The following is a 12,785-nucleotide window of genomic DNA, read 5'->3' on the forward strand; positions in this document are numbered from 1 at the left end:
GGAATGNCAGGGCCAAAAGAATGGGAATGGGTGGGTAGGGAAGTGGGGGGCGCTATGGGGGACTTTTGGGATAGCATTGGAAATGTAATTGAGGAAAATATGTAATAAAAATATTAAAAATTAAAAAAAAAGAAAAAAAAAGAATAATTATTTTGAATCCTTGATTCATGATTTAAAATGCTTTTCTTTAAAAAAAAAAAAAAAGTTTTATGTTCCAAAATCTACAGCTGATTGAACCTGTTCATGCCTCTTCAGCAGCAGCTGGGGCATCTCCACCCTTCGCGATTCTGGCGTAAATTACTTGGGTTCTGTGCTTTGAAACCAGCTTCTGAAGGACTGCCCTGGCCAAGGAATGGCGACTCTTCAGGTTCTCAGACACCACAGCTATGTATGTATGTATGTATGTATGTATGTATGTATGTATTTGTATGTATGTATGTATGTATGTAGCTTTGTCAAACAGGACCAGATTGTTCAGCTTGTCACAAACCTTGCCTTTGGACCACTTCTTTTTGGCTTTGCCACCAGATTTATTTACTGGGTCTTTGTCTTTTTTGGTATCTTTCTTCTTCTTATCATCCGGAGGGTCAGGGGGTCGGGGGGGTGGCAAAGCTCAGAGAGTAGTGTCGAGGACCACTGCAGCCTCACTAAGTCATGGCGGTGGGGAGGGAGCCCCACTTTTATTTTCCTTTCCAACTATACCTTTTGTGATGAGGACAACAGTTTCAGATAATAAAATTTCAGCCCACTCTGGAAGAATATTCTAGAATATTGCACATAAATTGTTTACCAGGGCCTTCTCCACTTGTGGTCTTTGAGTTTAGAACATGGAGGAAGCCATTGATCTTCAGATGGATGCCCCAGCGCCGCAGCCCGGTTACATCGGGCTGATTAGTCATTCTGGCTCCTCAGCCTCCTTTGCTTTCTCTCTTTCTGATTTTTTCGCTATTTCATTCCTTATTAGCAACATCACAAGAAATAAAAGAGGAGATACAGGAAGATAAAACTCACATCAATTATGCCAGATTACTTCTCTCTGATTTTGCTAGGGGGAAAGTTGGACATTTTGACTATAAAGGCAGATTGGAGCTTATTTGTGAATTTCAATGATCTAGCTTGTCTGTCAAGGAGAGAGCATGCTGCCCGTCCAGTGTGTTGGAGGAGACTTGCCTTTGTAAGTGTTGACTGTCATGGTTTCTTCTTTCTTTCCTCAGCTGGGTAATCATTTCTCTCTTTGGGTCTCTATTTCTTCAGTTATAATTTGACTAACTGTTCTACAGTTGCCTAGGAGAAAAATGCCTTGTGATTTGGCCACTGCCGGTTCAGCTGTAAGTCCTCACACCTGTCTAGTCTCCTTGTGACCATGAATCTGTATTTTGTAAGGATAATAGCTGGAAGGTAGAGGAAGTTGTGGGGTATAAAACAGAGCCAGAAATCTGCCTTGTTTCTCGTTTGTTCCTTGTTCCTCCCGTTCTCTCTTTCCATACAAACCTCCAGCCAGTCACTGTTCCCACGCCTCACACTGTGTGATCTTACATGGCCTTCTTTCCTGTCCTTGATGCTGATGGATAGATGGCTTTTATTGTGAATATATATCCACATTGTTCAGACATTGGCTAACAAGTCTCTATCTTAGCATCTCTAGACTTCAAAGTATGCCAGTATTAACTGTAATTCTAATATCATTCAAACATGTATTCTCACATAACTTTAGTTCTTATCCTTTTATAAGGTAAGCACACATTTCTACCTTTCTCAATACCTTATTGTTTTGAAAAGATTTATTGCTATAGAAAATCTTTATCCAGAAATGCAACTTTGTTCTGTTGTCATTTTATGGACATGAGCTGAGCAGTTGCCTCTGTATTAGAGGATTTCCTTTTTACTTTGTCCTAAGATCATTCGTGATACGAGATATGTTTCTTCATATATAAGCAGAGTTCATAATCCACCACCAGAATGAATTGGAGGAAAAAAATGATTTAAGAGTAAATCACTATGTACTTAAGTTCATACTCTTAAATATCAAATGATCATTTGGTATTTAATGTGAATTAAAAAATGATCTTGCCTGAAATTAAGTCACATGCAAGGTAGTTTAATTTCTTCCATAAAAGTTATTTGTAATGAATAACTATCTTTATTCAGTCCCAAACTTTACCATCTTACAAGGTCTTCCTGTTTCGCTCTCAAGCATATTTTCACTTATGTTTAAGACAACTATTATGAAGTTAGACATGTCTGTATCTCTCGCTGGTACCTTCAGTGGCGTCATCCGGTTCCTCGTTATGCACTGAGCATGGTCTCTCTCTTTTCCTATTCTCTTTCACTGTTTCTCCCGTAGACTCTTTGTTTTCATTCTCCCTCTGAAGAGATGGATTGAAGTTTCCAAAGCTCTCCAGACACTACCTCATCCATGTGCCTTGAGAGGTAGTTAGATGCTATGAAGAGAGCTTGATATCTTTATAATGATAATTTAATGGCTGCTCCACTTGATGTTAGGAAATTCCTCAAAGTAGTCAGGAAAAGATTACAATGTGTGCAGTCATTAAGAATATCTGATAGACATGGTATGAATCATAGATTAAAATGTGGTCCAACTTAAATTTTAAGCATTAGCTTAAACAATTCTCAACAGAATAAATAGTATCTTGACCTAGATTTTGGTTATTACCTTTCTCTCAATCCCAAGCAGACCTTCAAGCTTACTTGCCTGAGGCAATCCTAAGCTCCAGCGTTTTCACAGTCTTGAAAGAAAGATAAGAATCACGCTTGAGAAGAAATCCTCCAGTAAGGAAAAAGAATATCAGTGTGGGGCTCTCTCTTTGTATCTATTACCACAATCAATCACACTTCTGTAAAATCTTAATTTACCATTACTAATTCATTTGCCTCTTTAACCATAATCCATGTTAAACTGATGGCCAAGAGTGGGTGTCAGTAGAGCTGATGCATGAGACAGTGCTGTGGCTAAATGTTTGGGTACCTCTGGAATCCTTGTTGAAGCCTAAACATCCCCCCCCCTCCACCGAGGGACTATGGTAGGCCTTTGTGGGAGAGCTGACATGAATAGAATTAGTGTCTCTCTACAAGAGGCTGGAGGGGGCTCTCTGAGGGGCGCGGAGAGGCTCTCTGAGGGGCGCGGAGACCTGCGGGAGGGACACGGCCACAGCATGGCGGCCGGCAGCGCACTGCCCTGCCCTCCGCCTTCCTGTCGCAGCCGCTTGGATCCTGTGGTCCGCGAGTGCTTGCTGTGACCCCGCAGCGCGTCACCCCCCTGCCCGCCCGCCCTCCTTCCCTTGTCGCCTCTGCCAGCCCGGAGGGCGGCCGGGCGCACCGCGCCCACCCACCGGGGCCCTGGGACCATGGAGGACGTGAAACTGGAGTTCCCCTCGCTCCCGCAGTGCAAAGACGACGCCGAGGAGTGGACTTACCCTATGAGACGAGAGATGCAGGAAGTTTTGCCTGGATTGTTCTTAGGCCCATACTCTTCTGCTATGAAAAGCAAGCTACCTATACTTCAGAAACATGGCATAACTCATATAATTTGCATACGGCAAAATATTGAAGCAAACTTTATTAAACCAAACTTTCAACAATTATTTAGATATTTAGTTTTGGATATTGCTGATAATCCAGTTGAAAACATAATACGTTTTTTTCCTATGACTAAAGAGTTTATTGATGGAAGCTTACAAAATGGAGGAAAAGTTCTTGTCCATGGGAATGCAGGTATCTCTAGAAGTGCTGCCTTTGTCATTGCATACATCATGGAGACGTTTGGGATGAAATACAGAGATGCGTTTGCTTATGTCCAAGAAAGGAGATTTTGTATTAATCCTAATGCTGGATTTGTCCACCAACTTCAGGAATATGAAGCCATCTACTTAGCAAAATTAACAATACAGATGATGTCACCACTCCAAATAGAAAGGTCCTTAGCTGTTCATTCTGGTACCACAGGTAGTGTGAAGAGAACACATGAGGAAGATGATGACTTTGGAAACATGCAAGTGGCAACCGCACAGAATGGCTGACCTGTGAGAACTGTTAATTGCACAGGTTGGCTGACCTATGAGGACTGTTACATGGGTGTGAGCTTCCATCTGGAAAGGAGAGGATCCTAGTGATGATAATGTGAAATGGTAAACACTCAAATACTTTCTTTTCAATTATACATTGCTTCCAGACATGTTTCTCTGCAACACTTTAAGATGTTGGACTTATGCAGTAGATGGCACTGATAGGTGATGGGTTTACTTAAAAAAAGAAAGAAACAAAAAACCTTTATGGTTTTATTATAAACCAAGAATTTTGGACTTGCAAAGAGGTATTATTGCAATAATGCACTTTTCATACTTGAAATTTATTTGTATGATATAAAGTTATTACTTTAAACAAAATACAAGTTAGGGGGATTTGTTTATAGATTTTGGATAATTTATAACAAAAAAATTCCTAATGTTTCCTAAAAACTCATTTTGTGTTATATATATTACATTTAAAGTAATTTTACAGTTCAATTTTATGATGAAGCCTCTTACAGAAACTAACAAAATGTAGAACTTGTCCACATTTTTTTAGTATAATTCAGTAACTTGATTACCATTTTTTAAAACTTCTTGGTCCCGTATCTTTAAATCATGACTTTAGCCAACTTGCCTACTTTACAATTTAATACAGTTAATACTTCCTTTCTAGTTGCCTCCCTTATTCTAAATGAGAAAAGTTGAAATGATCAAAGAAAGAGGTCTTACTTTCTAAAACCAGATACTCAAAAAAATAAGGATAGTGTTATATTTTCCACATGACTTTTTTCTCTTTGCTGTTTAAGCCAAATGTAGACTTGGTCTTTTCAGAGTTGCCGAGCTCTTCTAACTTTTGTCCAAAATGGTTCAAAGTAGACCAAACCAATGTAGCACTGTTTCTTCAATATGAATCCCCCAAAAGAAAAGTGCCTTGCATCAACAAACAAGCAAATCCTCATGACTTCTAAATTAGTATATAAAGCAGTCAACAGCTATTAACGTTTTTCTGTAATTTCTTGTTTTAAAACCATAAATTAAATCTGATGCTTGAAGAAAGTAAAAAAAAAAAAAAAAAAAGAGGCTGGAGGGCATGTTACATCCCCTCCACTCTGTGACGATCTGGAAAATGTCACCTGTGAACCAGGAAAGAGGGCCCTCAGGAGACACCAAGTCTGTTGCTGCTTTTATCTTGGACTTCTTAGTTAAAGTAGGTTGAGATTCAATAATCCCAAATATAACACGATACAACAAAAACTATCTTATCAAAGCCCTAACTCTCCTTTCAATAAAGAAAAGCAGTTATACATCACAAAGTCTGCATGGTGGGCAAGGAAGTAAGAGTCAGACGCCCTGGAAAGACAGAGTATGAAGTTAGACATGTCCTTGGTGACAAGTGGCCATATGAAGCTAGACTTGCCTTTGGATTTGGCCCTGGCTTCTCTGCAAGCTGCTAGTAGGTACTTGCCAAAGACTGGCTCACCCTCCACCCTCTGCTCCCCCAGTCCCAGCTATGACATCATCTCTTCTAGATAATTTATACTTATTCAATCTGATTATAAACTTACTTCCTCCAGCAAACAACCAGGTCTTTATAATTATAAGCCCCCAGAGGCAATTTACAAGACAATTTACACTTTGTTATTTTCACAGTCTTTCTTATAATATTTGCTCTTCCCATCCCCTTTTTTTTTTCAATTTTTATGCTTTTCAGTTTCACTCAAAAACCTTTTTCTTCTCCTTGTTTTCCTCTGCATAACCTCTTAGACACATATATTCTCTATGCACTCACTGTGTGGGTTGCTTTTTGCTCTATTAAATAATCATCTACTTCCTAGCTTAGGTGGCACTAATAGGGTAAAAAATACTTTCATTATAAAAATTCATCAATATTTAGAAGAATAAGCTATTGGAAAACACCATTCTCACTCATAATTTCAACTTTTCTCTTTGGAGCAGAAGTGATAGAGAGGATGATAGAAAGTCAGAAATAAATACACTGCACGTCTGTCAAGTTTCCTGAAAATATCTTATTCCCCTTGCAGTGTGTTGTTGGAGCAGTGAGGCATGACACAGACGAGCATTCCTGGAATATCTCCTCTTAACGACTTGCAGAATGAACTGCATCTGTTGATAATGCCAACAATGGTCGCTGATTTCGTCCTCAGCAGCGTGGCTCTCCCAGGCCCATCTCTCATTCTGAACTGTTTTCCAAAGGGTGTTATGATTTGATGATCTTTAACATTTATAAGTTTTTCAATTGAAATCATTATTTTTTCTAATAGGAAATCAGAAGGCAGAATCAAAGGAGCAAAACTCTGCTAATGTTAAAATATGCTTCTCTATGAATTCTGTGCAGAATTAAGTACAGAAAGGGGACATCTATTTATAAGCTCTTACTCAGGCTAAACTCTCCCAGTAAGATATCTTATATATTTCAAGAATCTCTTTTTTCCCACAAACATACTTTTACATTGCCTCTAAAACTGTTTCTAAATAAGCTGTAAGACTTGTTAGTTCAGTTGCCAGGATTGGCCAGAGTGGCACTGAGCAAGAAGAGGCACCCCAGGAACTTTGGAAGGAGAAAAAAGAAGAATCCAAGTGGTGGAAGTCATATTGAACAGGTGGCTGAGCGCTTGTTGTTTGTTTGTTTGCTTGCTTGCTTGCTTGTTTTGTTTTCTGGAGAGAGAAAATGTGTTAGTAAAGATACACTGCTATCCCTCAGGGGAGGTGATATGAACATCACATTAACTGTGTGAGAAGTGTGGGCTAGTTTGGGTGGATGCTAAAATTTTCAACCATAAACATAGTTTGCCAATCATATCCGTTGATATTATCACTAGGTGTTGTCCTACTTATTTATGTGGTTTCTCAGCCAGCTCCCAATCAGTTCCCAATTCCCTCTGCTTCAGACTAAGTGGGGCTTTAAGGCCTGCCATCAATTCAGCACCCTGATCAACCCTTCATCCCTAGGGACTAATCTCAGATGAATCAGTCATTCAAATCCCCCACGTTTTCTGCTTCCCACCCCTTGTATAGCCTGTTAGCCCAGAGCTGGGCACAGAACAGATCATTTCTCACATAAATAAATAGGACAGGTAATATCAGAGGAGGCTGCTTCCCTTCTTGGGACATTTCTTCCCATGTGATATGATTAACTGAGTCAGTGGTATAGACCCTACCATCCTATGCATGCTCTCTGGTTGGCAGTGCAGTGTCTATGAACTCCTGTGGGCCCAGGTTAGTGACTATGGTCATAGAATTTGGAGAATGATGCCTAATAAAAATGCCTGAACAAATCCCAGCTCTATGAGTTTCCAACTGGGAGAACTGAAGCAATATCTGAGTTGTGTATACATTACACATAGGTTGCTTCACGCAGCTACTGTGAGGCACTGTCCCTAGGAAAACATGAAGAAAAATGTACTTACCCCAGGCAGTCGATCAATGACAGATCAAGTAATGATACCACCAAAGTCCAACTTAGTGAAGCAAAGAGTTTATGGGGTTATCGACAGAAGAAAGGTAAGGGAACAGAAACCACTCATACAAAGCTGTACCATTGAAGCCTACCCCAGCATTGTTGGTGGCTCACAAAAGCTAGAAACTTGGAGTTTACTACATAATGTGCCGTTCTGTTGCTCTCTGCCTCTTCCAGGCAGAGTGTGTTTCTCAACAGTTCACTTCCCTTCGGAACATCCTCAGTCCTTTCTTCTTGCTTGCTTTTGTTGATTAAGATACTTATTTACATTGCAGCAATGATCTGTTCTGTGCCCAGCTCTGGGCTAACAGGCTATACAAGGGGTGGGAAGCAGAAAACGTGGGGGATTTGAATGACTGATTCATCTGAGATTAGTCCCTAGGGATGAAGGGTTGATCAGGGTGCTGAATTGATGGCAGGCCTTAAAGCCCCACTTAGTCTGAAGCAGAGGGAATTGGGAACTGATTGGGAGCTGGCTGAGAAACAGGTAATGCCTATAATTTAGAGCGTTAGGAAAGAAAGACCCTCCTCCCCGATGCGGATGAAGATGAGTGACAGAACTAAATGAGCAAACTGAACAGAAAAAAAAAAAAAAAAAAGAATCGGTGCTTTTCCATCCTCACTCCTAGACAAGAGTTCCTGAAAGACATAACCTAACCTGGCATTCCCACTTGCCATTTGAACTCGAAGTGTTCCCCAGAGGCTCAGGGTATGAGTGGTGGTCTTTGGGAGGTTGTGGAGTCTTCAGCGGGTGCAGCCGGGCTGGAGGACACACATCACTGGCTGCAGGCTTAGAGAGCTGATAACCTCTCCTGGCTTCAGTTCACTCTCTCTGCTTCCTATGTGCAGCAAGATGAGATGGCTCAGCTTCCTGCTGCCATGCCTGCCACCTGCTGCCCTGCCCCTGCCATGATGAACTCTTATCCCTCTGGAATCAGAAACTCAAAATGAACACTTTCATCTAGAAGTTGCTTTTGGTCAAGTTTTATTTTATTTTTTTTACTGCAACAGAAAAAGTAACCGATACACTATCCTACCCAAAACCTTACCTGTTGAAGCCACCATAAGAGGCTGGAATTCAACGCTGAGCACCACCATTCCATTTTTGCCTTTATATGTCTATTGTAGCTTACACTGGTACCTAAATCCCTAACAAATTGTTTTCTTGTGTGGCATATTGGAAGTTACAGCAGAATTTTACCAAATATGGTTTGTCACTTCTTATAACAGTCCTTGAGAAATACCATTATAGTCTACATCTTCTTTCTGAATTTAGAGTTCCCCTTGCTCATGCACAGTAACATTTTTCCCCCTTGGAAAAATGAGAAGCTGCAGTTCTGCATTGAATAAGGAAAATGCTAACAAGTTTCCTAATATCTCTGAATGACATTCCTGGTATGGAAGTCGTTGGATAGAATTCTACACATGTCATTGTTTATTATTATACCTTGATAGGGTGGCTCTTGAGTGTCCTCCAAAGGCCCAAATGCTGAAAGCTTGTTTTCCCGCCTGTGATACTATTGGGAGATTGTAGAACCTTTAGTCTAAGGGGCCTAATGGAAGGGAGTTTGGTCATTGGGGACCTGCCTTTCCAGAGCATACCTGAGGCTTGCCTTCCTATCTCTCTCTCTTTGCTTCTCCAATACCACGAATTGAGAAGACTTTCTCTACAGCACCCTCTACCGTGATGTTCTTGTCACTACAAGGCCAAAGCAATGGGGCTAAGTGTCCATGAATTAAAACACACAAACCAAAGCAAGTCTTCCCCTTTATACGTTTATTTATCTCGGGTACTGATCATAACAAAAGTTGACTACTCTGCATGTTCACACATAATTAAGGTTTAAAGAGATTTGTATATGTATTCAAACATATCTCCATATGGAAAAAAGTTTCTACCATAATTGCATCCGTTGTAGAAAGGCAGAAAACTATATAAAAGTTCAAGAAAACATACTCGAGTATTTTAGCTCAAATGGTATTATTTTCAAAAAGTGGCTGGTTTCGACTTTAAACCAAGGAATACAGATTAGATACCACACAAGCCAAAGTCCTGAAGACTTTCTAGCGCACCTTAAGTTGTGAGAGTTTTAAGAAAATCATGTCTGAAATGCTCAACATTTGAATGTACCCCTCCTAAGACTGGTGTATCAACACTGTGCACTGTCGCAAGGCTGTTGGCTTGCGAGCAACAGGAAGCTTGCGAGCGCCTGCACTGATTGCATTTAATCAGCTCATAAATTCTCTTTTTTATAAGTTCTTTTAGCTGCACAGCACTCATGACAAGTACTGCACACAGCAGTAAAACCTATAAAGGTCTTTACACTCTAAGTTTAATGCAAAAATTACTTTCAAACATCAATAAGCAAATGCCTTGTTTTACCATCAAATAACTATTTCATTGTACAGTTTATGGTAGATCAATAAGTATCGACTAGACGTCTCCATCTGATTTAGCATACAAATCCAAAATGTTTGAACCTCAAAAATATTTCACGATATCTTCAGTCAGATCAATAACATCCCAAGATTTGGCACAATATAAATAAAATACTTCAGCTTCAACTATTTAAAACTAGCTGCTATTAAATCCCTGCCATTTCTCAATAAAATTGTGTGGTTTCAACTTTTACTTTAGGAGAAATATAATACTCTAACATGTTTATTGTGAGCAAAAATATTACATGTAATTAATGCCTAGAAGTTTGTTCTCTTAAATTAAATTTTCTATTACATTTGTATTATTTAATAGCTACTTAATTATTATTAAGTTATTGTTATTACCTAGTTTTCTTTTGTTCTGATAAAAATACACTGACAAAGGCAATTTAGGGGAGAAAGGGTTTCTTTTTCTGCTCACAGTCCCAGGTTAAAGTCCAACTACAGAGAAGTTGAAGCAGCAGGAATTTGAGCATCTAGTCACCGAGAGGATGAATGTGTGCATGCTTGCCAGTGCTCAGGGACCTCTCTCCTTTATACTTTGTCTAGGGCCAGCTCATGAAATGGAGCCAGCCACATCTAGGTGGGCCATCCTACATCAATGAACACAATTAAGAAAATCCCTCACAGGCACATCACAGGCCAACTTTATCTAGACAGTTCCTCATTGAGACTCTCTTCCTACGTGATTTACCTGAATGAATGATATCGTGGCGTTGCTTGCTAAATCACGGTGCAGCCACAGGCAGCTGGCAAGGCAGAGTCACAACAAGAACCATAATTTTCTCATGACAGAGTACAGCTACAAAAATGGTCGGAGGCCACTGTTCATATCAGGCCACCGAAGGGACAAAAAGGGAAGCAGGGGCGGGCGAGGTAACTCTGCAGGTTAAGGAGCTGGCTGCCAAGCCTGATGACCTAGTCCAGTCCTAGGATCTACATGGTAGTAAAAGAGAACTGAGCCCCATATACACGATACAAAATGTAAACTTTTTAAAAGAATACGCAAAAAACAAATCCAACAACAACCAAAAATACGTAATTAAGCATTTTGGTTGGGAAACAACATTGTGACAAATTGACCGCTACGCTGTAATGTCCAGTCCTTTAAGCATCACCACTTGACAAGCATCAATGAGACAAAAGGTATGACAATATGCATGGAAGACACCTGCTATTTCTTACTCTTCAGCCTTTTAAAATACCTATCAGTGTGGTACTCCACCATGATTATGGAGGAGGGACAGGGAGAGAGACAGACATAGACCAGAGACAGAGACAGAGAATTAAGTCTCTTATTACCATTTGGAACATCTTCTGGGTATATGTTCATAGCAACCTTATTTATAATAGCCAGAAGCTGGAAAGAACCCAGATGTCCCTCAACAGAGGAATGGATACAGAAAATGTGGTACATTTACACAATAAAGTACTACTCAGCTATTAAAAACAATGAATTTATGAAATTCTTGGACAAATGGATGGTCCTGGAGGGTATCATCCTTAGTGAGGTAACCCAATCACAAAAGAAGTCACTAGATATGCACTCACTGATAAGTGGATATTAGCCCAGTAACCTAGAATACCCAAGATACAATTTGCAAAACACAAGAAAATCAAGAAGAAGGAAGACTAAAATGTGGATACTTCATTCCTCCTTAGAATAGAGAACAAAATACCCATGAAAGGAATTACAGAGACAAAGTTTGGAGCTAAGATGAAAGAATGGACTATCCAGAGTCTACCCCACCAGGGGATCCATCCCATAATCAGCCACCAAACCCAGACACTATTGCATATGCCAGCAAGATTTTGCTGAAGGGACCCTGTTATAGCTGTCTCGTATGAGGCTATTCCAGTGCCTGGCAAATACAGAAGTGGATGCTCACAGTCATCTATAGGATGGAACATAGGGCCCCCAATGGAGGAGTTAGAGAAAGTACCCAAGGAGCTAAAGGGGTCTGCAACCCTACAGGAGGAACAACAATATGAACTAACCAGTACCCCTAGAGCTCATGTCTCTAGCTGCATATGTAGCAGAAGATGGCCTAGTCGGCCATCATTTGGGAAGAGAGGCCCCTAGGTCTTGCAAACTTTATATGCCTCAGTACAGGGGAACACCAGGGTCAACAAGTGGGAGTGGGTGAGTAGGGGAGCAGGGCGGGGGGAGGGTATAGGGAACTTTCGGGATAGCATTTGAAATGTAAATAAAGAAAATATCTAATAAAATAAAAAATAAATAAATAAAAATAAAAGTCTCTTATAGTCTAATTTGCAGAGCCAAAAGGCCAGAGCTCACAGGTTACTACTACATTGGAAAATAAAAATACAGTTAACCCTGCCTATGCAAAAACAGTTTTCATCTTACCTATTAACATACAGGTGGAAACAGTGTATGCTACATATGACTTTGCTCCATCAGAAAGGTCCTATCAGAAACAGTAACACAACTAGAGTCACCTCGAAGTTATCACCTGTAGGTTGTAACTGCCAGGCTATTGCCACCCATCAGGCTCACTGTTTGTCCCACTCACCGTCAGTCACTGTCAGTTTAAGTGGTTTCTCTCCATCAAACCTGGAGATTATATGTGAACATTCAAGGAATTGTTAGTCACTACTATGTCTGAATTTCCCCAGCAAAACTTTGTTTTGCATTTAATTTTTTGAGAACTGCCAACATCATTACTATACTCATAGCATTTCCAATTCTTTTCTCCCCTCCAACACATCCCAGGACCCTACTTCCTCTCACAACCATGACCTTTTCCTTCATTGTTACTGTACCTCTCTAACACACACAAACACACACATAACACACACATACACACAGAGAGAGGGAG

At 40.2% G+C, this 12,785-nt stretch overlaps 1 protein-coding gene and 1 pseudogene across 1 annotated transcript; one reads left to right on the top strand and one right to left on the bottom strand.

Moving 5' to 3' along the window:
* Nucleotides 1-241: 241 nt before the first annotated feature.
* LOC110300859 lies at nt 242-3,367 on the bottom strand (annotated as a pseudogene).
* Nucleotides 3,178-4,525, top strand: LOC110300503 (serine/threonine/tyrosine-interacting protein). The gene has a single exon (XM_021170702.2). The coding sequence runs from the start codon at nt 3,366-3,368 to the stop codon at nt 4,035-4,037; it is 672 nt and encodes a 223-aa protein (XP_021026361.1). The 5' UTR covers nt 3,178-3,365; the 3' UTR covers nt 4,038-4,525.
* The last annotated feature ends 8,260 nt before the right edge of the window (nt 4,526-12,785 follow it).

The sequence above is a fragment of the Mus caroli genome, chromosome 8 (genome assembly GCF_900094665.2).
Source record: "Mus caroli chromosome 8, CAROLI_EIJ_v1.1, whole genome shotgun sequence".
NCBI lineage: Eukaryota > Metazoa > Chordata > Mammalia > Rodentia > Muridae > Mus > Mus caroli.

Bases quoted from the DNA above. Each gene is read 5' to 3' on its own strand.
- LOC110300503 (XM_021170702.2), top strand. From the start codon at position 3,366: ATGGAGGACGTGAAACTGGAGTTCCCCTCGCTCCCGCAGTGCAAAGAC.